Source organism: Agelaius phoeniceus, chromosome 2 (assembly GCF_051311805.1).
Source record: "Agelaius phoeniceus isolate bAgePho1 chromosome 2, bAgePho1.hap1, whole genome shotgun sequence".
Classification (NCBI taxonomy): Eukaryota; Metazoa; Chordata; class Aves; order Passeriformes; family Icteridae; genus Agelaius; species Agelaius phoeniceus.
The window spans coordinates 3,810,841-3,824,143 of record NC_135266.1 but is presented as its reverse complement, the minus strand read 5'-3'; the positions used below and the strand labels follow the sequence as shown (position 1 = coordinate 3,824,143).

General features: G+C 43.2%; 1 protein-coding gene across 1 annotated transcript in view; it reads right to left on the bottom strand.

The window, feature by feature from the left end:
• Positions 1-1,557: 1,557 nt before the first annotated feature.
• IGSF5 (immunoglobulin superfamily member 5) overlaps positions 1,558-13,303 on the bottom strand; it is a 31,428-nt gene continuing 19,682 nt past the window's right edge. Inside the window, exons 7-9 of the mRNA XM_077174687.1 lie at positions 12,686-12,798; positions 11,392-11,468; positions 1,558-2,996 (exon numbers count right to left, since the gene is read on the bottom strand). Coding sequence (XP_077030802.1) covers positions 2,928-2,996; positions 11,392-11,468; positions 12,686-12,798 — 259 coding nt within the window. The 3' untranslated portion in view covers positions 1,558-2,927. The remainder of the gene's footprint in view (positions 2,997-11,391; positions 11,469-12,685; positions 12,799-13,303) is intronic.

The window sequence follows — 13,303 nt, the reverse complement described above, 5'->3', positions numbered from 1 at the left end:
CAGGGACACCTTCCACTGTCCCAGGCTGCTCCAGCCCCAGTGTCCAACCTGGCCTTGGGCACTGCCAGGGATCCAGGGGCGGCCCCAGCCTCTCCATTGCCCCTGCCATTTCTTTATCTGTATCATCAATATTTATTGCTCTCTTAATCAAGAGTTCCAAGCCTCCCATGAAACAATTCCTTCCCAATATCCCATCCAACCCTGCTCTCTGTCAGTTGGAAGCCATTCCTCCTTGTCCTGTCACTACAATTCCTGATGAAGGATCTCTTCCCAGACCCCTTGGGGCCCCTCTTCAGGTACTAAAAGGCTGGTATGAAGTCTCCAACTGATGCCTCAGGTTTGAATTTTTCTATTTTTCAGATTCTGTGCTGCTTTAGTGTGTGGGTTTGGGCTTCATATTATGGGATGGTGAGCTCTGTGCACAGAGCAGGGAGACAAAACAATTCCTGCTCCAGCTGGGCACCAAGGACAAATGATCCAAATCTCAGCCCCAGAGCACAAACCCCGTGGGCTGGAGAGAGAAAAACAAGCAGGGTGGGACTGCAGGGGCTAAAGCTGGAATGGGACAATGAACTGCAAGATGCAAATGGAGCAGAACTGATCCCAGGGACAGACCCCGTGCCCAGCTGTCCGTTTTTGTGTCCATTTTTGGTTGTGCTGCCAAAGGTGCATCCACTGAGGCCTCTGAATAAATCCCTGCTTTATTCTTTAGCTCTGTCCAGCCTCTGCTCTTCACAAGGGCATCAGAACCTTCTCTCCTCAGACTGTTCACCCATCAGAAGTGCCAGGGAGCCCTTTGGCCCAGCCACAGCCTGCAAACCAATTTTGGGAGCTCTGCTGGTGTCCTCTGAAGAGCCTGGAGCACCTGGAAGCGCAGCCTGGGAATCTCAGTGGGGACTCCCAAGCACAGAAATCTCCTTGCTGCTGACACAGTCTGTGTCCTCTGGCCCATGGCACCAACACAGAAATGTGTTTGATTAATGTGGAAGGATCCAGATTAAGTGGAGAAAAGGTTTTCTTCAGTCCTAGGTTGGCTGCTTTGCTATGACACCAAATAATATCAAAGCTACACTTGAAAATAAGGGCCTGGAGATAAACAAAGGAGTACAGCTTGAACCCTTTGCAAAATGTATCCCAATGAACCAACACTTCGTACTGGGAAACCACTGTCTCCGTAGAGTTTAGAGATTATTTTTACTTTTCTGACAACCAGCAGGCCCTGTTAACAATGCACATGAACAGAAAGCCAAAGCTCCTTGAGGAGGTTTTTACCCCCTCAAGTCCCAGGCTGGTGTTACCCTGGGCCTCCCTCTCTCATGCAGTGGACATTCCTGTAATAAAGTGGATTTTTGATTGTGTTTAGATTGCTTTCAGCTAGAGTGGTAACAAGGAAATGTCAGCAATAGGAATCCTTGTATCAGAATAAGGTAGATGTTTTTCAACACGAGTGTTTAATTCAAAATAAGAATATTTTCAAGCAGAATTTCAATATACCACAATGTAAATTGCCTATGTTTTTGTCTGTGTAGCATTAAAAAATTCATTTCAAAGCTCTTCCTTAGGTAAATGAGATAGAAAGGCAGTAGATGGTCAGAATTTGAAACAGCTTTGTGAACAAACAGCACATGGCAGACCCTGCACTTGTTCTGACAGACTGGCTGAAAATGTCACCAGCACACAAAATCTGGCACGAATTAAGGAGATACCAAATGCTAAACATGCAAAACAACTTCTCCTTCCTGAGTTCAGGTTTCACATTCCTCAGTTTTGTGGCACAGAGTGTCACTGGAAGGGATTTGAAGCAAGGGCTTCTTTCAAGAGCACGTTTGTACCAAAGATTAACGTGAGACACACTGAATAATTCAGAATTCTTTGAGTGGGAAGGAAGAAGAGTACACTGAAAATATCTTGTTTTTCTGGAAGAAGTTTGCCTTTTTGTAAAAAAAAAAAAAAAAAAAATTAAGATTGAACTTTTTTATTATGAAATAGAAAATTTCAGACAGAACATATCATCAGTTTTAGATATGGTCCATGTGCTGGATCTGCTCTGCTGAGAAGCTTCTTTGTTAAAGTGCATTTCCCATGGTCATTATCAGCTCTATCCCTGAGGAAAAAACACTGTTCAGACTGAATTCCAGAAGCCACCATTGCTGTGACACAACTCAGCCCATAAGTAGAACAGAGACATAAAACATTCAAGCAACAACTCTTCAAAGTCAAGAGTTTCAAATCTACATTTTTCAGCTTAAGATATTTGAATTTCAATTTTTTTTAAAAGGTTTTTTTTGGCACATGGGTGATTGGATTTTATTTTGAAATGGAATCTCAAGGCAAATACGTCTCATAAAATAATGTGTTGAAATGGAGAAATGTCATTTCTGATCCAAAGATAGTTTTGTTAGAAATTTTGAAGCAGCCCCCATGAAAACTTCCCTTGATTTTATTACAGAATGGGAATGGGAAAATGTTGTTGATCTGAAAGCTCAAGATGATCATAGCTCAGGCTGTACATAAAATATGTTTAAAAGCATAGATATTGTATATTAACCATTATTATTATATTAACCAGTTTTTCTGAAATAATAAATATGTTGCATTTCCAGTCCTTGATCTTGCTGTAACACAACATTCCTGTCTGACAGTTTTGCTGATTTCTTGGGGACCCAAAACGTGGATTCTTCTTCCACAGTCCCATCAAACTCATTGTCTTGGAAATTAGGGCAGTCTATTTATATCATTTATGTCCATTATTTTGCTGTGATATCACGTGCTGTGTTATAAAGGTTGCAATTTTATTTCATTGCATGAGGAAAAAAAAAAAAAGAAAAATAACTTAAAAGTTAAACTGAGAGAACTGGTTTTAACTTTTCTGCATTGCATGAAGGCATCCAAACATGTGAAAAAGCAACTTCTTGGAGAAGCACATCCTACACGAGCGTCACATTCCTGATTTTCTTTGGGCTGATGGGATAATCAGGACGCCTTTGAGGCCGCACCTAGGGGAGAGCAGAACCAGTGAGAGAGCTGAAAGGAATCCCAGAAAAGCAGTCCCACAAGGGCTCTCAGGAGGTTACCTGCCCACCCCTCACCCCAGAGCATGACAGCAAAACGAAATCTATCACCAGCAACCCACTCACAATCCAAGCACAAAGGAAAGCACGAGAAGCAGCGTGAAACAAAAGCTCCACATGCACCACGCTGCTGGCAGGTCTGGGAATTCATGATCTGCTCTCAGGCTGCCTGAGAACTTCTTGTGGCCTCTGCAGCCTGGGTGCTCTAAAGTAAAAGGTGATGTTGGGGTTTTCTCCCCTGGTTCTCCTAAAGGAACCTGTAAAGCTGTAAAAAATCTGAATGTTTGCTTTCCAAATCCATCAGAAATGACAGCACAGCAGCACTTCACGTGGCTGGAAGATCATTCTCAGTGTCTCAGTGTTTATCCAAGCCAGGCTTTTTTTAAACTTCCCAAGACTGCCAGGATTCCACTGCCACTGACTGCAGCCCATTCTCACACTGTCCCTGGTGGGATCAGAGCAGGGCAGATGGAAAAGCAGAGCAGCCTTGGAAAGCTTCTCCTCCTTCACCTGAAACAAGTGCAGGTGCATCCCCAGTCCTAATTACTCCTGTGCTTTTACAAAATATCACTGCAGAGGAAAAGACAAGGAAAAATTCGCTCTCAAATGTGTCTGGATAACAAAAACTGTGGATTTTTGAATGTAGTAGCAACACCTCCTCCCTGTAATTCCTCACCTGGTCTCAAGGCCTTGGAAATTAATGGAAATTTCACTGTTTTTCTCAGTGATATGTTTTATCAAGGCAAACTTGGCTCTCTAACTACTGACCAATTTTCCTGAGGTTTGTTTCTGGAGCATTAATCATGTACAGTCTGCATTGCTCTGGTATTCTTCCAGTATTAAACATCTTCAATAATGCATTTGGTACATATACATTATTGAATAACAGATGGAGGCAAATGTTAGATAACAAATGTGGACAACACATCTCTGGTATTTAATGAGCCCCAGCACCACTGTGGGATAAATTTAACCATCCTAGGAGCATTTCATGAGACAGCTGCCTTCTGTTTTAAACACAACTCTCTTTCTCCACCCTCCCATCCCTTCTTGTAGCCAGAACATGCTGCTGTTTTCTAAATTTACCCTTCTTTACTGTTTATTTTTGGAGAGAGGAGAGGTACTTTGGGAAGTAACATCATTGCCTGGCTCTGTTCAAGGACCTTTGCCAAGATCCCTCTGCTGCACTTAATTTCTTGCCCAAAGACCTCAGTGTTAAGCAGAGGAGCTCTCTACTAGCTCCCTCACCAAAATAACAAATTTTCAAATAGAATGGGGGGAAAAATCTGAAAAAAAAAATGCCAAAGGCAAGTTTTATGTTTGTGGAAAGGAAATATTCCCACATATTGTGGTCTGTGAGAATAAAGGATACAGAACCAGTAGCATAATGAGTAACCAGAAAGTTTCAGAGGGGGCCCAAGAACATCCTGTCTCTAAAACTCCCTGAAACAGGTCATGGTTTGTACCCCATGTTTAGCAAGATGCTGAGGTGAGAATATTTCCCAGAACTTGCTGCAGAAAAATATTCTATTGCACCAGATTTGCTAAAGGAAAAAAGACATGAATTAGAAAGTTCATCCAGCAGTGTTGTGCAAGGAGACAGTTTTGGGGCAATTTGGGGGCAATGCTACAGGAGATTTAGGGAGGGGATTGTGCCCCTGTGCCCCCTCAGGTGATTCCCCACCTGCAGAGCTGCCCCAGGGAGGAGCTGGAGCTGCTGCAGAGAGCCCAGAGGAGGCTCCAGGATGGGCAGAGGGATGGAGCAGCTCTGCTGGGAGGAAAGGCTGGCACAGCTGGGATTGTTCACCTGCACAGGAGAAGCTTTGGGCTGAGCTCAGGGTGGCCTTGCAGGGCCTGCAGGAGCCCCAGGAAAGCTGGAGAGAGACAATTTCCAGGGCATGCAGGGACAGCACCCAGGGAATGGCTTCACACTGATAGAAGGAAGGCCTGTATTGGATATTAGGAAGGAATTGTTCCCTGTGATGGAAATGAGGGGCTGGGATGGAATTCCCAGAGCAGCTGGGGCTGCCCCTGGATCCCTGGCAGTGCCCAAGGCCAGGTTGGACACTGGGGCTGGAGCAGCCTGGAGGGAGGTTCCCTGCCATGGCAGGGACTTGGAATTGGATGATTTTTTTTAGATCCCTTCCAACCCCAACCATTCTAAGATTCTCTGATTTAGCTTTGTAGATGATCCTGAGCAGCAGGATGGGCAGAGGATGAGCAGCAGCTGGATCCAGGCAGCCCCATGAGAGCACTGGGGAAGGATAACCCCACCTGACCTATGTTTCTGTAAAAATCCCATCCTCAGGAATGGCCATCCAGCCCAGTCTGTCATGGCACTTCTCCTCTGCACCAAAGCAGGACCTGAGCAGAGCTTGCTCCCAGGGTGGGACTGATGCCCATGAGGGTTCACCCTTGCCCTGCTGCATCTCTCAGAGTTATTTGCTTTGGAGTTGCTTCTACTTTGTGCTTACTGTGCTCTGGTATCAATTAATGAATAATTTCATGAATTTCAATCAGCTCATGCTGTGTGCTGGCCCATTTTCTGGGAAGCTTTCTCTGGAGCAGCAGAGCCTTCCTGAGGTTGCACTTCACTGAAATGGAGGCTGCTGGCTGCTGGTCACTGACCTAAAACTCATTTTCTGAATGCAATGCAAGACCTCATACAACACATTGCAAATAATAATGCAATGTAGTAATGCATTACAAATAATAATTGCAATTACAAATAATAATGCAGAGGAGCAGGACCACAACAACCACTTCCTATTTATACCCTGACCTTGTGGAGCTGCTGCAGCCCCTGCTCGGTTTTGATTTCAAACTTGTTTCCTCTTTAGATTAATTTAGTGCTTTACTACTCCTGCCAGTCCTAGTCTGAGGAAAAAGGGCTTCATAACTCATTATATCCTACAGATGGAAGGGGAAAAACCCATCTCCAGTGGCTTGCTGCACAGCACAGCATCATAGGAGTGAGTTCCTGAAGCGGTCCCCCCATCAGGAAGGATGTGCTAAATCAGCATTTCTTTTGGGTAGTTTTAAATCTCTTTGTACTGTCAGCTTGGCATCCAGTTACCCCTGGATATCTGACAGTCACATGCTTCAAAGCCTGCCTGTTGATTTATCATCTGCCTTGGGTGCCTTTTCACAGGGATTACTATAAAAGGATTATAATCCTGGGAAAAGCTTCACATAGTTTGTTGGTTTGGTTGGAGAAGCAGATGCAGCACAGATCTTTTCATCTCCTCCAGCTCTTCAGCCAGACAAAAAGGGAGCTAGCAACACAGGGATGAATCAGAAGGTAAACTGAGTGAGTATCAGCTGGTTTCAGGGCTGAATCCTTCCATGGTGTTTTGAATAGTGATCTTCAGTCAATGAAAGAAGGATTTCTGCTCTCACAATCACGTTTCAGTCAGTTGCGCAGCCTGTGTGATGTGATGTGAATGATGAGCACACGTCTGGCCCTGTGGAGCAGGACCCTGCTCTCAGCACTGAGGGGAGGGATGGCAGCTCCTCAGATGCTGAGCCAGTGTGTGATAAACTCAAGGCTTGCTATCAGCCAGCCAAGAAACATTCAAGTCCAACTGCATGAGAACAAAGTTCTGACAACAATGTGGTAGGAGGGCTCCCAAATGTATCTGCATCACACACTGGGCTGACAAAAACAGAACAAAAAATCAGGGGGGGCAAAGCCACAGATTTCTGCTTCTGAAGGTTATTTCTGCCCCTGCCCTTAGTTTTCAATTTTGATTTGAAATAAATTCACTTCTTTTACAGGAACCCCCCCCCCCCCCCCCATAAATTGTGGATACCCACAAAATAGTTCAGATGCATCATTACTTCAAGTAACAAACCAGTTCCATCCTGTCAACTTTTCAGACACTCAGCCCACATTTCCCTGCCCACCAATACAGCCTGGAAATCCCCCCTTGTTTCTTCATGGGTTAATCCCACCCATTTGCCTTAACTCCTCCCCTTCTCCCACAGACATTTGGGAGGAAAAATCTTTAAACTCTTTAAACTGCCCCTGCCATTTCTTTATCTGTATCATCAATATTTATTGCTCTCTTAATCAAGATATGCTAACCAATGGATATCATAACATGACATATCTGCAGCCCATTTCATCAGCAGGGGTAAAATTGTTTGCTTTCATCGATTTATTTTTCTATTTATTGACCTTTTAATTCAATTTTGATAGCTTAATTTTTCTTCCCAACAACCCTCAGAGTCAGAGCAGTTCTATATGGGGCAATAAATGGAGCTGCAATTCATCATTCATTTCCTTCTCGGGATGAAACCACAAGCACAGCTAAATAATATTTCCAGTTTATAGAGTGTCATTTGGAGTAGTTAAGAAGAAAAATAGATCCTTCCCCATTAAGGGAGCCATGACTCACTCTGGACTGGGAAGGAGGAGGGAGGCTGTGGAAGCTTCCTGGAGCTGTGCTGGAGTCACAGCAGGGATGAGTCCAGCCCACTGGAAATGAGCATTCCCTCCTGATTTATCACAGAGACCTTTATGGCATATTAAATGAGCTCATGATGAAGCTCATCTAGGAGATTGTCCAGTCCTGCAAGTTGCTCAGTCCTCAGAGCTCCTTCTGTGGGAAACAGAGCTCCTTGGAGGTGGCACTGTCCCAGAATCTGCAAAATCCCAGGCAGGGGATTCCCCTCACTGCTCTTGGGTTTTGGAAGGAGCACGGTGGGTCAGGGAATGAGGAACTGCTCCCTGAGTGGGATGTTGGTCCCTAAAACCCATTTATGTGGAGCTGGGAGCAAGGATCACACTCACCCATCCCTGACAGGAACTACATCTGCAATTAAACAGAGCCTGCACCTCTGCTCTCAGTTTGACCTTTTCTCAGTTAATATCATCACAATGAAGACCTTCCAGCACCTCTGACTGATGCTCCTGGCCTCCTCTTCCAGTGCCTGGTCATTTTTCCCTCAGCTCAATAATTTGCTTCTTTACTCATCATTTTATAAACGTCTCACACACCTTTGATTTTCCTCCCTCGTTCTTTGCCAAACCTTTTGTTCAGGTTGTGAATTGATCAGTGCAATTACTGGGCAGCATTTATCTTCTGTGGACATTTTGCATTAGTTTCTGATTCAAAGAGTTTGAATGGCCAAAAGCTGAGCTCAGTGTTTTTCTGTTGTCACCCTTTATGACACACACCAGGGATTTCAGGTTTGTACCCAGCTGGGTCTGTGGGTAACAAATCCTAGGGAAGCAAAACCTGTGATATGAAGTCTCCTTCAATCTCACAAATTGTTTAATATTTTAACTTTTTTACATATGGAACAGAAGGGATCAAATTCGAAGCCCTTACCCTCAGAGACATGGGAATAGATAAGGTTTTACATCTTCAATCTGCAATTTTTCCATCAGTAGATGGAATTCCTGCTCCTCAGGGAGGCCTTGGATTTTCCTTCCTTCTTCTTGACCTCTAAAGAAGCACTGCAAGGACTTTTGCTCATTTTTCCTGATTACCCAGGGAGAGGGAAGTAATTTATTGGAGTCCACCCCTTCCTGACCTCCTTCACTATGGAAAAATCCTCAGGATAACTTTCCTTCCTCCTCTTGTTTTTTGGGTTTTTTACCCCCTACTTCTCCCTAAAAGGCCCTAGAGAATAAAGATGAAAATCTTTGGGAGTGTTTCCAGTACTCAGGCAGGGGAAGCCAACTGAGAATCACAACTTTCTGTGCTTGGAAGATGGCAGGAAGGCAGGTGGTTTCTGAACAAATTGTTTGATTCAGCACTAGCCAGCAAACAGCTAAATGAGTGAACACCTGATTTCACCTGCTTGACAAGAAATAGAATGAAAGAGCCCTACAATGGTAATTAGGCAATATATTGGCATCAGTGGTGATGGAACTTTATTTGAATATACCCAGGAACACCTTTTGAGAGAAAACCTGTATTATGCAGTTAACAGGGAAGGTTATGAATGTAAAAGGAAAACGCTTTTTGTCTGGGAAATGTTTTGCTCTGTTTGCATTTGTTGTGATAAAATTAAACCACAGACTGCAAATCCACAATTTAGGGAAAACCTTCAGCAGCCTTTTATCAGCTCCTGCATACACAAATGGGGCCATCACAATATACTTAACTATTTAGTGCAATACAACACAAACTGACAAATAGTTTGTCTTCACCAAGCCATTTTTAGATTGCTAAATGTTACTCTAGCATATGGAAAATAGTTATAAATAACTTTCACCTCTTGATTCTCTCTTGGTGTTTTTCAAGCATGTGTGTGCAGCTATTGATGCAGGTAGAAGCCACTGTGACAGAGGTTTTATATTGTCCAGGTAGAACTGGTTTGAAAATCATAAATATTTCAATGTTATGCTGTGTTCCTGTGATGCATTCAAAGTTTCCCTGGCCACTCGAACTCCCAGGCCACCTAACCCAGGATTTCATGTGAAGGCTGCACCTTTCATGTCTCACATTGAATCAGGACAGTGAACCCTGATGGTCCCCACTCACATCATTTTTGTTCTCACAGTGGATGGAGCTGCCTGAGAACACCCAAATTTGATGCCTTTCAGATGTCACCAAATGCCTTAATGCCACCACCACAGTGCCCAACCAGTGCCCATGAACCATCAATGAGCACCCAGGCACTGGGAAATGCCCAAATGCATCCCAGAACCACCCAATCCCAGAGGCATCGAGGCTGGCAGAGGCCTCCAGATCATCCAGTCCCATCATCAGCCATCACCACCATCACCACCCCTAAACCACGTCCCCAGGGGCCACATCCAGACACCTCCTGGGGTCAATATCCTGCCCTGAAACGTGTCCAGGCTGCTCAGCACATCCTCTCCTGGCTGTCAGAGCGGACACACATCCCACATGCATGGAAGCACAGCTTCTGTTCACTGTCCTGATTCAATGTGAGACATGAAAGGTGCAGCCTCCACATGAAATCCTGGGTTAGGTGGCCTGGGAGTTCAACTGGCCAGGGAAACTTTGAATCCATCACAGGAACACAGCATAACATTGAAATATTTATGATTTTCAAACCAGTTCTACCTGGACAATATAAACCCTCTGTCACAGTGGCTTCTACCTGCATCAATAGCTGCACACACATTCTTGAAAAACACCAAGAGAGAATCAAGAGGTGAAAGTTATTTATAACTATTTTCCATGTGTTAGAGGAATATTTAGCAATCTAAAAATGGCTTGGTGAAGACAAACTATTTGTCTGTTTTGAACAGGGCTTCTCAGTATATTGTGATGGTCCCATTTGTGTATGCAGGAGCTGATAAAAGCCCCATAATCCTGTTCACAAGCACTCCAAACTCTGTCTGAAAGTGTTGCTTGGGATTGTAGATCCACACTGATGCCTCCACTGTTTTGTGCAGACTTTTCAGCTTTCCTTTAAAAGTATTTTGTTTGACAAGTAATTCATGTCAACTATCATAACTACCAGGCACAAATGCATCAGTGTCATTGCTGTTATTTTGTACTGGTATTATGTGATCATTGTTTTAATTGTTGATTGAGTGCTTCCTAAATTTCATTGTGTGCCAAGAGAAGTTGACACACTCTGCTATGATTTATGTGCAGTGTCATCCCCAAGACAGATTTCTTCATTGTACATGTTGAAGCAGCTCTTCAGAAATAAATGAGTTATCACTGTGTTGAGGAGTGAACTCAGTACCACATCACCACCACTTTCTCAAGAGAATATTGGCAAAAAACCATCCTGGAGGTGCTAAATGGATCTTATAAAAATACGGCATAAATTATGATTCACGTTGCTCTTGTGCTGGAAGCTAAGAGAGAGCAGCCCCAGCCTTCAGAATGAGGCCACTGAGAATGGAACCAGTGGAGGAGCAAACACTGAGCTCTTCTTTTTACATTTCATCCACAAGGAAAAGGGGGCAAAGCTCTGGGGGCGCTGGGTGTTGGGTGTTTGCTTTCCCTCCCAGCTCCTACTGCTGAGACACCAAAGGTTCCAAGACCATGACTGAAGCAATTTCTAGAATATTGGAAAATATAGTCAGAAATTATCTACAGAAAATGCAAAATTTATTTACTCTCTCCACACTGGATTTTGTTTGCAAAGGAACCTCAAACCTCACCTTCACAGTGCCTCCATCTTAGACCCACATCTCCTTCAAGCCTGAAGGAAAATGCATTCAAGAATGCTGAGGGGACATTCCACTTACCCAATTACAGCTGTAATTGACTTCTAATTGTCTGCCTCCCCAAAATCTATGTTTGGCTCTAGCACAACACACACTCTGTGAGAAAGCAAAAAGAAAAAAAGGTCGAGATATTCAAGAAATCAGCATTACCTTTGGTACAGAGCTGATGTGCAAATTGTCATCAGGGCCAGCAAACTTGGGAAACACTGGGGGAAGAGAGGAAATTCCTGCAACAAGAATGTAAAAGATTAATGTTACTCAGTGTCCATCAGGGCAGGAATAGTACAACAACAGCTAATATTAATTATTAATTAATAATCTTAATTATTAATATTGTGAGCAAAACGAAGGCTGATTTTTTGGGCTAACATGACCAAATTTTTGTACTGAGGGAGTTTGCAGGGGTGATTTCTGTGAGGTGACACCAGGAGCTGCCCCCAGTGTCAGACAGAGGCAGTTCCAGGTGGGTCTTGCCTGAGCCATGACATTGGTGGCACCATAACTTAAATTTAAGGAAAGGTAAAAAAGCCCAGCACAGCAGGACCTGGGAAAGAGGAGAGAGAAAATGTGAAGGAAACAATCCTGGAGACACCCAGGTCAGTGGAGAAGGGAGGTGACCAGCCATGGTCAACCCAGGACACCAACAAATATGAACAAAGCCAGTCTATGGACTCAATTTGTCCAGATCCACTTAATTTCCCTTTTACTTTTTATAACTGCTGCATTTTATAATACTACATATTCTCAAAATCTTTCCCCTGTACTTATTTCTTCACCACTTATTTGTCAGAGAGGAAAGGATGTGTGCCTGGATTGTAGACTCTGCACAATAATTTAATGCCATTAAGTGTTTGATTAAATGTTTCGAGAATAATGTGGTTAAAAAGGCAAGTGGCGGGTAACGATTTGGTGGAGATTTACATTTGCTTTTGAAGAGTCTTTGTGCTTAAGGACAAGAATTTATAATGCTAACTTAGTCATTTATCAGTAAAATAATAGTTCACTAACTGCCTTTATTCTTTCCTTCTTCTCTTTCTTTCCTTTTTGTTGCTTTAAATTTGTGTGTGTGTGTGTGTGCGTGTGTGTGTTGGCAGTGGTGGATTTTCCTTTGTTTTCACAGGCCAACTGCAAAATATTGCCTAAATTGCTGCTCGTATGAAAATCCAGTCCTCCCACATCTGGCCCCAGAAGACAATTAGAAGAACAAAGGCATTAAAAAAACCAAACCCAGGACTAAATCTAAATTTAATTGCACAGAACTTGGGTGTTTCCACAATATTTTTGGAGGATCTTCCTCTGAAACATCAAAAATGTTCTGGAGAGGTCCAGGAAAAACACAAGTCCTTCACTAAATATTGTGAAACCTCCTAGTTTTAATTGCCTGACCTGTTGTCCAAAAGGCCCATGTTGAGAAGCAATTTCCAATTCAGCAGCTTAGACTCACCTGAGCTGTGCTCTGTGTTCCACAATTCCTCTGGAATGTATCCCAGATTTTCACTGCCACTCCTCTGCCTGTCTTCCAAACCACCTTCTTTTTTCTTCTCAGCTGAAACTTTTCTAGAAAACAAAAAAGTGTCATTAGAAGTTCTTCATGGCGGGAGAATTCTTATTCAAGTAAATGTCTCATGTCCCAAAAAATAATATTTTTACACCTAAAAAAATGTTTAAAATTTTACACCTAAATTTTTTACACCTAATTTTTTTTTTTAGGTGTAAAACTTATTCCAAGCAATTAGCATGGAAGTATTGCCTATGGAATTCTGTTTGGAAAGTTTCCATCAGCTGCAAAGTCAAAACCTATGAAAATAAGGCAAACATTCCAAAGTGTGGACTCTGTGCCAGATCATAGGTTTTGCAGAAAATTAATTTTGATCTCTGATTCTGAATTGTAGGGTATTTATGTGCCCAATAGTGGAACACCAGCCAGGTCAGTTATGACAGGTGATGGTTTTGGTGCCCAGCTGCAGACCCAAAGCGTTTCCTCTCACATCCCCACAGTCAAGGACTCATCTGTACTCTCTGAAATTAATCTTTCACTCTGAAATTTACTTTACATGAGAGA